The sequence below is a fragment of the Marmota marmota genome, unplaced genomic scaffold (assembly GCF_001458135.2).
Source record: "Marmota marmota marmota unplaced genomic scaffold, marMar, whole genome shotgun sequence".
In the NCBI taxonomy this organism is placed as follows: domain Eukaryota; kingdom Metazoa; phylum Chordata; class Mammalia; order Rodentia; family Sciuridae; genus Marmota; species Marmota marmota.
In genome coordinates, this window is record NW_026000001.1 from 1,473,262 (window position 1) to 1,484,183 (window position 10,922).

General features: G+C 48.8%; 2 protein-coding genes across 6 annotated transcripts in view; both read left to right on the plus strand.

Moving 5' to 3' along the window:
- Kdm2a (lysine demethylase 2A) overlaps window positions 1–4,936 on the plus strand; it is a 112,557-nt gene extending 107,621 nt beyond the window's left edge. For all 3 annotated transcript variants that reach the window (XM_015503203.2, XM_015503204.2, XM_048807721.1), the window contains 3 exons: window positions 147–305; window positions 839–1,054; window positions 1,481–4,936. In XM_015503203.2, the coding sequence (XP_015358689.1) occupies window positions 147–305; window positions 839–1,054; window positions 1,481–1,662 (557 nt within the window). In that variant the 3' untranslated portion in view covers window positions 1,663–4,936. The remainder of the gene's footprint in view (window positions 1–146; window positions 306–838; window positions 1,055–1,480) is intronic.
- Grk2 (G protein-coupled receptor kinase 2) overlaps window positions 1–10,922 on the plus strand; it is a 31,509-nt gene that overhangs the window by 28 nt on the left and 20,559 nt on the right. For 2 of the 3 annotated variants that reach the window (XM_015503205.2, XM_015503206.2), the window contains exon 1: window positions 2,537–2,664. In XM_015503205.2, coding sequence (XP_015358691.1) covers window positions 2,537–2,664 — 128 coding nt within the window. Of the gene's footprint in view, window positions 1–1,579; window positions 1,583–2,536; window positions 2,665–10,922 lie in introns of those variants that run through there. The other variant, XM_048807722.1, reaches the window with a different exon arrangement.

The window sequence follows — 10,922 nt, forward strand, 5'->3', positions numbered from 1 at the left end:
TCTTTGAACTTAATACTAGATTAGGATACCGTTCCTCTCTTCCAGTAGACTAAGGTCCATTCACCTTGTTCAGGTCAGCTGTTAATTGAGGCTTTGGATGTGCTGGTAAACGGTATGTTGCACATCTCTGTTTCCATCTGTCGCAGGACTGAAAGACCTCCTCCTAGCAGGCTGCTCGTGGTCTGCAGTCTCTGCCCTCAGCACCTCCAGCTGCCCCCTTCTCAGGACCCTTGATCTTCGGTGGGCAGTAGGAATCAAGGACCCTCAAATTCGGGACTTGCTGACTCCATCGGCCGATAAGCCGGGTATGTTCTGGACATTATTTATCCGTGCTTGTCTTTATTATAACAGACATCATCCTCAGAAGCTAAGGTAGTTCTCAGAAGTGAAACTGTGGAAGAATAGGAGAGTACAAATTCAGAACAGAATGGTAGACTTTGAACAAGTACAGATAAGCAGATAACTACTTACAAAGGAGGGATTCCATTCTCTGGTCAGTGGAGTTTGCAGCCTGAGGAAGGCTTGCATAGGCTTCGTAGTGGAATGTCAAAGCTATTTGAAGGATGGCCTAGAAAAGCGTGAGGCTGTGGGAAGGGGAGGAGCATTCTACACATACCAGTGTAAGTAAGGCATAATCTGGCACTGGGAAGGAAGAAAACTTGTCTTGTTTCCTAGAAACTATCCCCACACATTACTCCCTAATGGTAGGGTTGGGCGTGGGCATTCTGTTTAACTCTGTCTAGGGGGCCTGGCCAGCAAGTAACTGATGCTCCTAGAGCTTTGGAGCCAGATTAGAGAATTTAGAGTCTTGATCTAGGCTCTCTTCTTGCCTGTACAGGTCAGGACAATCGCAGCAAGCTCCGGAACATGACTGACTTCCGGCTGGCAGGCCTTGACATCACGGATGCCACGCTTCGCCTCATCATTCGCCACATGCCCCTCTTGTCTCGACTCGACCTTAGTCACTGCAGCCACCTTACAGATCAGTCCTCCAACTTACTCACTGCCGTCGGGTCTTCCACTCGCTATTCCCTCACAGAGCTCAATATGGCAGGTATGCTGCTGCTTTTTCATGCTGGACAGTGCCCCTGCTTCCAGGTCCCAGCCCTCTCTGGAACTTGACCAGTAAACCACAGTGATTTGGGGTGCATTGATTAAACTATATCCCTTTTCTAACTGATGTAGGGCTGGGGACCAGGATAGGTAGGTCAGGAGCCCACATGCATGGCTGCCATCCAGCTATGATTTGGTCAGCTTTATAGCCCTTGTGTGCTTGTGTCCCATGGTGCTGTGAGTGAGGCAGCAGTGCTGATGGCATCTCTGAACTGTGAGCCAAGAAGCTTTTAGCATTTGGGGGAAAGAGGACTTGGGAAACTGAAGGGTGTAGGAGGTCATCTACGGCTGGGGTTTTTTTTGTTTGTTTGTTTGTTTTTTTGACTTATGTTTTTGACCATTATCCTCATGGCCACTGTGCCCACAGGTTGCAATAAATTGACAGACCAGACGCTGATCTACCTACGGCGCATCGCCAATGTCACCTTGATCGACCTTCGAGGATGCAAGCAGATCACTCGAAAAGCCTGTGAGCACTTCATCTCAGACTTGTCCATCAACAGCCTCTACTGCCTGTCTGACGAGAAGCTGATACAGAAGATCAGCTAAGACATGCCCAGCCCAGACTGAACAGGAAACCGATCTTCCCTTGCCTCCCCACTGAGGAGAGCTTCTCCCTGACCCTGCACGGGCTCTGAGGCCAGCGTCACACTCCCTCTCTGCTCTCCTATCCCTGAGCTCTTCTCCCACAGGTGGGGCAGAGAGGGTAGTGGACACCAGGCTTACCTGCCTGCTCCTCTTCCTCCAAGGAAAGGGGAGGAGCAGTGGATCCAAGGGGAAGGAACGCACAGACTGTGCTGTCACGGTGTCTGCTCGTTTGCTCACCTGCCAGGAGGCCAGGCTCTCTGTTTGGGGTTTCATGCAATGTTCACCTGCACCGGGCCCTGGGCCCCTCTTCCCCTCCTGTGGTCCCCAGCAGTGCCTGGTTCTGAGCAAACTCCAGGGAAGAAAGCGGCCCTGCTTCTGGCCAGGTTCTCCTCATGGTGTCCAGTGCGTGTCTCTCCTCCATCATACTCTCCCGGCTTCTGCAAGAGGGGCCAGCAGCCCCAGGAACGCTAGGCCCAGCAGATCCCACTGGTGCTGTCGAGATGTTCGAAGCCTAGGGCCCCTTATCTGTGCTTACCCTCCTTTCCTGTTCCTGAGCTTGATGCTGTCCAGTGCTCATGCTGTTCACATATTGTGGTGTACCTCCCTCCCCGCCCAGCCCCTTGACTTTTCTACTAGTCTCTGTGAGGTCTTTATTGCACTTATTGGGATTGAAACTCTTTAGAGGAGCTGGAACTGTACCCCAGAGATGCCCCCATTTCATTGCTACCCAGGCAGATTATGAGACAGGCACCATCTCCTTGTACTCCACCCCTGCCTCCCATTGACTGCCCTCTTCTACATGTCCTCATTCCTGCCTGAATAGGGCTTTCCCAGAATGTGTGTCCCCAGAGGGAGCAGCCTGTCTCCCCCAGGTAAGGAAAGCAGAGAACTGGCTGAGTCCCCACCTGCCTCCAGGCCAGGCTCCTCCAGGCTTCCGATTCAGTGTAGCCTCCCCGAGCCCAGGTCTGTGTGTTGCCCCATGACTCACTGATCTGGTGCCTTTCTAGGGGGAGGGGTCCTGCTTGGAAGCCAGTCACCTGCCTTCTGCCCACAGCTGTGGAAGGGGGTGTGCATGTGCCTCTGTGTGTGTGGCTGAGTGTTCTTTGCGTGTGTGTGGAGGGAGGTAGTGAGGGGAACATGGTGTCTCACTCCACCACCCTTTGTCAAGCCCCATCAGCTGCCCCCTTTTACTTTGCATCAAACGGCCTGTCCAAAGATCCTCTCTCTAGGGCAGCAGAGAGCTTTTTGCACTTTAAAGAAAAAAAAAAAAGGAAGAAAGAAAGGTTGGAATTTCTTTTGGGTCATTTTTTAAGTGTGTGAGGAGATGCTCAATAGCAGCAGCCTTTGGCAAGAGCTTATAAATGATGGATGCAAATTTGCACTCTGCTCCCCATCTGTAAGGAGATTGATAGCACAACCTTGCCCCTGCCTTCTCCAGCCCATCCCTTTCTGGACCCTTTGCTGTAGCCCAGTCTCAGGCTTTCCTCCTGAACCTCTAGTGGGGGGTTGGGGGGGATGGAGCCCTGCACCAGGGGTCTGAAGTTTGAGCCACCCTGAGGAGAGATGCCCACTGTTCCTTGCCACTGCCAAAGCAGTAGAGGCAGAGGGATTTCCTCTTTGCCACCTACCCAAGCTTTGACCCTGGCATTAACTGGCCACCTTAGAGGAAACTGGGCCCTGGTAGCAGGTGGCATTGTGTCTGTTCCAATTTGCTGGTTTTCCTGGCTGCACTTTAAAAACAGCAGTCGTCTGCTCCTTTGACCCTCTGCCCCTCCCATTGGTCTCCAGGCCCCAGCAGTATGGGCCTGAAACATTGAGGAAATGCCAGTGACTTATTCCAGAGTGCCTGTTAGGGGAATTTCTCTGAAAAGAACCCTGGGTGTTGAGCAAAAATCTTATTAATATTATTGTTAATGACCTATAATTGGAAGCTTCCTGCCTTTTTTTTTTTTTTTTTTTTTTTTTTTTTNTTTTTTTTTTTTTTTTTTTTTTTTTGGGTTATTCCTGTGGAAAATACTGAAAAGATTACTAAATTTTGTTTTGTTGTCTTTTTATAAAAGGGGAGGTGGAGAGACCCCTTCAGAGCAGGGATTGTGCCGGGAGAGTGCCTCTGACTTTGGGACATTTCATCCACAGAAATTTCCAAGCTGGTGGTTGGTTTGGGGTTCTGGTTTTTATGTTTGTTTTTTGATTTGGAAAAACAAGCATTTTTACCGTGCACGTAAATTGGTCAGCAGAAAAGGGAGCCCAGGATGGCAGCAAATGGACCAGTGCCTTTGCTGGGTTTTACTTTTCTTTGGGACTATGAGGGGAGAATGGTTTTTAGAGGTGAGGGTCGGTCCACGTGGAAGAGAGAAGTGTCTCTGTTTGGGGACAGAGGAACTCGGGTGCATCTGCTCTTAGCTGCGGCCTTGCCAAGAGAGCCTGCCCTCCTCAGACTGCAGGACCAGACCTCTGCCTCCATCTTTCCAAGCACCGGGGCAAAAAAACACAAAGGAAAGGAAGAAAATTTATATATATATAATATAAAATCACTTGGTGATTAAAAAAAATAACTGCTCCATAAATAAAACTCCTAAAGTCACTATGTTTAAAGGGTTTGTTTGTGTTTTTTGTTTTTCGGAAAAATATTGTAAATATATATTTTTTGTTGCTGATTTAGAGTCAATCTCCAATGTTGTGCTAAAAATTTTAAATTAAATGTAAGCATTAAGGGGATAAGTCTTACACTATCTCAGTTGACACATTGGGGTTATTTTGGGCCAGGGAAGGAGGGAAGCTAGTTGAACTTTGTTTGTTTTCTAAAAGTTCTCCACTATTGGTTTTAGAAAGAGCAAGGACATCTTTCCTCTTACACGTGGGAATGGGAGATATTTGTGTAATAAAATTTTTAAAAGACAAAAAAGAAATAGCCTCCAATGGGAAATATTTTAATTTGGGGTTTTTTGTTTTGTTTTGTTTTTAAATAAAAAAGCTTTAAAAACAAAACCAACCCTTTTTGGCTCTGGTGTGTGTGTGTGAGAATATCAAGTCATGCCAATTGGTGTTGGCCTCATCACTCTGGGTAGAAGCAAAGCTGTGGCACCCAGACAACTTGGATCTGCTTAGTAGCTTTTTGTCATTTTAATGTCAGCAGAAGTTGCTTCTAAAAACAATATGTACTTAATCAAGGCAAACTTTTTTTTTAATGGATGTGAAAATTCTAAGTGCCAATAAAGGCAGTGCTTGAAATGACTCTGCTGTCATTTGTAAGACTGAAGGGACCATCAAGGTGTCCTGAGAATAGGCCTGGGCATTTCTGATCTCTCGCCCCCACTGCCACCAAGTACTAAAGCTGCAGAGCAGGCCTCCCTTTGAGGGCAGTGCTTTCTCAAAGTAGCCAAGCAGAGAGCCTGTGATTGGCGTTTGTCCCCACCTGCCCTGTGAAAGGCATGTTGAGAACAAGCTTCTAATCTCTAAACATGCACCAAGTGCTACCAAAGAGCAAGCACCTCCTTGGTGGGAGTTCCTGAGCAGGCTCTGGGACCCTCAGAGGATCTAGTGGGTCTCTGCTTGTCTGGTTACTACCCTCTGCTTGTCCTACTCTCCCGGACTGATGGTTAAAGACCATTTTTGGTTCTGCTGCATGTTCTAGAAACAGATGGGACATTAGATGATCGGCTGACCTGATGTTAGTTTCCTGAGGGTGGATGTGGATATGACCATGTTTGGATGTTATCAGGAATAGAACAGTTAATTTTGCATCCCTGTGCCTCAGAAATCTTCTGCTTCTTGGTATCCTCATCCCTGCATCCCTAGTGGAAGCCACTACAGTTAAAGACCTCCAGCACAGCAACAGCCCCAAGCAGCCTCCCAGCCTTCAAATCAATTCCATCTCCATACCAACAGCCAGAACATTTCTCTCAAGATAGATTTGAGGGCCGGGGTCGTGGCTCAGTGGTAGCTGCTTGCCTAGCATGTGTGAGGCACTGGGTTCCATTCTTGGCACCACATATAAATAAATAAAAGTTCAACATCTAAAAAAAATATTAAAAAAAAAAAAAAAGATTTGACTATATTTTCTCCTGCTTATAACATAAGTGCATTCAAGCTGGCATGGTGTCACACCTGTAATTCGAGCTACTTGGGAGAGTGAGGCAGGAGGATTGCAAGTTCAAGGCCAGCAGAGGCAACTTAGCAAGGCCCTGTTTAAAAATTTTTTAAAAAGTTCTGGTAATGTAGCTCAGTGATAGACTGGCCCAGGATTAAATTCCCAGTATCAAAACAAAAATAGTGTGTTTATCTCAGGCTTTGTCAATCATGTTTGGCCTCCCAATCCTCTACCCATAGCTGACCTCGGTTCCGCCATCTCTGGGCCTTGGCTTGTGCTGTCCCCATGCCTAGCATACCTTCCTGTGACTTCTCTGAGAAACTGCCTCCCACAGCTCAAGACTGAATCAGACACTCCCAGGCTCTTCTGATCTTCAGGACTCTAAGGTCAGTCTTCCCACCTGGCCTGTGAACGAGGATCAGTCTGTGCCATTTACCACCTGGGCTGGCAATTGGCACAGTGCTTGGCATTGCTGAGAGAATGTTCTCAGAAGCTCACTTATACCCCGAGGAACTTCTCTCCAAATGTACTTTTTCTACTACCCCATATCTCCCTACCTACCCCCTCCTACCTGCTGCCTCTGTTTTTTGTTGTTGTTGTTTTTTAGATGGAGTCTCACTGTTGTCCAGGCTGGTTTCAAACTCAGCTAACCCTGATGCTCAGTATCCCAAATAGCCAGGACAATAGGCCTAGCTGCCCTTCCTTTCTTATGTGGATACCACTGGCCTCTTTTTTTGGGGGGGGAGGCCATTTCTGATCTAGCCTGCATTCAGCTATGAATTAATCTTTCTTGGGCATATATAAATATCTTCAGTAACCCTCCAGGTAATGTCTAAACTCGGAATACTCTCAGCCTTCCACAGGCAACTAGAATGTGGGAAGCTCCATGGCTGGCACACTTTGGGTCCTTCTAAGAGGCCTCGAACCAGACATCTCTGTGATCCCCAGGCTTGCTGTTTAGAGTATGCCATCCCACCACAATTGAAAAGTCTTCCCTTAGACACCTTCCTGCAGAAGCCTGTCCTGTTTCTTACCAACCAAAAGAAGCTAACCTGGATTTTCTGAGGACATTTCTTAGGTAACTGTATAGTGACACTGGCTACATATGCTAGTCCTTACCAAGTTGGTGGCCACCGTTCCAAGCACTTGTAGTATCTCCTATCAACCTATTCTTTTCCATTTAAAGATGAGAAACTGTAGGCCAGGAGTGTTGGCTCACACCTGTAATGCCAGCAACTTGGGAGGCTGAGGCAAGAAAATGAAAAGTTCAAGGCTAGCCTGGACAACTTCAGGAAACAATGTCTCAATTTTTTTTTTTTTTAGTACCAGGGATTGAACCCAGAGGCACTCAACACTCAACTACTTTGTATTTTATTTAGAGACAGGGTCTCACCGAGTTGCTTAGTGCCTCGCCATTGATGAGGCTAACTTTGAACTCCTATCTCAGCCTCCTGAGCTACTGGGATTACAGGCATGCACCGTGGCACCTTTTTTTTTTTTTTTTTTAAAGAGAGAATTTTTTTTTTTTTTTAATTTTCGGCGGACACAACATCTTTGTTTGTATGTGGTGCTGAGGATCGAACCCGGGCCGCACGCATGCCAGGCAAGCGCGCTACCGCTTGAGCCACATTCCCAGCCCCATGGGAGGCCCAAGATATTCCAGAGTGACGCTTCACACACTTTATCTCGGTTAATTTTTTTTTTTTTAGTTGGGCAGAATGACTTTATCTTATTTATTTTTATGCGGGGCTGCGGATGGAACCCAGTGTCTCACGCATCCTGGGCGAGCGCTCTACCACTGAGCCACAGCCACAACCCCTCCGTTACTCTTCCTTCAGAAGAATCAAACGAGGCCATGCTCAGAGAGTTTAAGTAACTTGCCTAGGGCACTCAGCTGAATAACAGGATCGACCCATGTCTTTTCCATCTCCTCCCCGCACCACGCATGCACGCACACTCACAGCAAGTACCCGCGGCCACAGCGTAGGGGCTGTGAGCCAAACACTCGGGCCGGTTGGGAGTGTCAAGGTATAAACGCAACAGCTGCGAACACAGCAAGCTTTGAGGCCAGGCTGAGCGGCGCCGGAACGCATGCGCATTGGTCAGGACTCCTGATGGCCGCGACTAGGGCCCAAACAGGGTGGGGCGGGACCAAGACTAGGCGGAGCCAGAACGGGGTGGGACATGTCCAAGGCTGGGCGGGGCCAAGGCTAGGCGGAGCTGGAGCGGGGCGGAGCTGGAGCGGGGCGGGGCAGGGGGCAGAGCGGGCGGGGCGGGGGCAGGGCGGGGCAGAGGTGGGGGGGGCCGGACCAGGATACCGCACGCGCCAGGGACCGGACGCAGGGCGAAAACCTTGTCCAGGACTCGGCCAGAGCCGCGTGAGACCCACATCCCAGCAAAGCGGAAAGGAGACTAGGACCGGGAGCAGTGCAGGGATGGTGATCTTCCGGAGGTCCCGGGGAAAAGGTGCTGTCCTGAAGGCAGGTCCTGAGGAACCAGCAGCACTGGCAGGTCCTTGCCCTGTGTGTGAAGGCGCTAAGGACCCGCGTCCTGGTGATATGGGTGTCTCTTCGATAACCTGGCCCCTTTCCTTTCTCAGGGACTCTCCACGACTGGAAAACTCTCTTTTTCTTATCTCTAATACAACTGCCTTCCTCCCCTTTTTCTGGCTCTGGGGAAAACACCCCTTCTGCAGAGGTTTTCCTAGCTTCACCTGAGAAGGCTCCTGGCTCTTGAAACTTGTGTGTTGGTGTGGGTGAGGGGGTCCTCATAAGGATATTTGCAGCAGTATAGGAGATCAGCTGGCCTCTAGGATCAGTGACCTGCGCTGGATAAGAGCTCAATAAATTTCAGCTACTATCATGCATTGTTTGCTCATAAATTCAGTCTGTTTCTTCCTGTGTTCCTTGTCTAAGGCCAAGCACCAGTGTGTGGAGTGTGAGAGGAGCTCAACAAATATGGTTAAATGGATGAGTGAAGGAATTCCCGAAGCTCAGCCAGGCCTTCAGTGTCTGAGCTGTCCAGGAGACTGGAGTTTCTCCAGGTCAGTCTGGCTCACAACTGGGGAAGCCTCCAAGCTGCTCTCCTACTCTTCAAAGCTCAGGATGGAGAATAAAAGAGAGAACTTGCATTTCCAGGCCTTAGCATGTGCCAATCCTCACCCCCAGCCTCCCTCACACTCACATGCTTACAATGTCATGTCCAAGACTTGCCCCAGTCCTCCCCCACCTTTCCGCTGATCTCTTCTCACCTCCTACAATATGGCTCTTGCCAGGTTATTTGAAGATACATATTTAGGGTTTTTCTTCCCCACCAGACTGGACCATCACTGAGTCCTGTAGTCTTTGCAGCCCTAACTCTGTGCCGTGCATCTTGCTGGAGGTCAGAGATGCAAGACAAACAGGGACAGCAAAGAAAAGCCCTCTGAGTAGGAACATTTTAGGCTATGAGCAAACAGGATGAGCAAGACCCTGCCATATGGGGAGGAAGGAGGAGGGGACTGCAAAATTGAGGCCCAGAGGTGGAAATGGACTGGCTTGCTCTAGGAAGACCAGACAGAGTGGAGACCAGAAGGGTTGAAGGTGCTGAGTTAGAAATATGGGCAGGGCTAGACTGCAGGCCCTGCAGGCACAGTCATTGGAGGTGGGGGTTTAGTTCAGGCCTGTGAAAAAGAAGCAGGTATTCCAGAGAGGAGGCAGGTATAAGAGGTAGCAGGAACTAAGACCATCTTCACCAGGGCTCAGTGGAGGATGCAGGGCATGTTTCAGAGACAGGCTCAGCCATAGTGCCAGTGACAGACGGTGTTCAAATGGGGGCCAGAGACAAGCTGTAGGAGAGAGGAATAGATTATGGAAAACGGAGAATCCACGACTGAGATGGGGAGGCGGTTGGACAAGGGCTGGGTGGTGGGAGCAGGAGCTCAGTGTGGGCCTGGTTGAGTTTGCAATACCTATTAGTCACCCAGTGGGGACGCCAAATAGTGATGTGTGAACAGACTGCCAGCTGGACAGAGATGGGGTTCCTCTTTTCTTTGCACCCCAGGCATATTGGCCACAGCCCAGCACAATCTGGGCACCAAAGATTCAACAAATCTGACAAGGTAGCCTGAAAGGTTAAGTTTACAATCAACCTTTGCAGAACCACCAGAGGGCAGCACCATCCCACAGTCCAACCTTCCCAGGGTCAGGACCTGGCCCTGGGCCCTAAGCCTGGGGCTTCTCAGAGCCACTTTCCCAGGTTCCAGGAATCAATGAGGTGTGCCCTGAATACCAGCTCTCTGGAATGGCCCCAACCTCAGGCCTGGCTGGGGCTGTGGGTCAGGTTATGGGTGAGATGGCCAATCTGGGTTTTCAGGTGGTGGGGGGAAGGTGGGGCTGCCTTCTGGAGCTGGATGGCTGACATTTCTGAACCCACACACAGACTCTGGCTTGACAAGTTCATCAAGCAGCAGAATTTTTTTTTCCCTTCTCTACTAGGGATGAAACCCACTGCCTTACTCATGCTAGGCGAGGACTCTACCATTGAACTACATCCCCATATCCTTAGTTTATTTATTTATTTATTTTTAAAATTTTTTAGTTGTAGATGGACTTAATACCTTCATTTTTTATTTTTACATGGTTCTGGAGAACCAGTGCCTCACGCATGCTAGGCAAGCACCGTACCACTGAGCCATAACCCTGGCCCAGTTTATTTATTTTTAATATTTTTCTGGACAATGTCAGATGTAAATTTTATTTTTATTTTATTGATTGATTTATTTTTTGTGGTCCTGAGGATCAAACTCAGGACCTCATGCATGGTAGGCAAACGCTTTACTACTGAGCCACATCCCCAGCCCCTTTATTTTATTTTTTGAGACAGGGTCTGCTAGATTGTTCAGGCTGTACTTAAACTTGTGCACCTGGCCATAATTTTAAAAATAGGGGTCTTCTGTTCCAGAAAACCCAGGCCAGTGTGTGGCTGTACTTTCACTCCCAAAGAGTCAGGGCAGAAGTTGGAGTTATGGCTTAGTGGTAGAGTGCTTGCCTGGCCTGGCATGCAGGGGGCACTGGGTTTGATTCTCAGCACCACATATAAACAAATAAAAAGGTCTATTGATAACTAAAAAAAAAAAAAAAAAAAAAAAGGG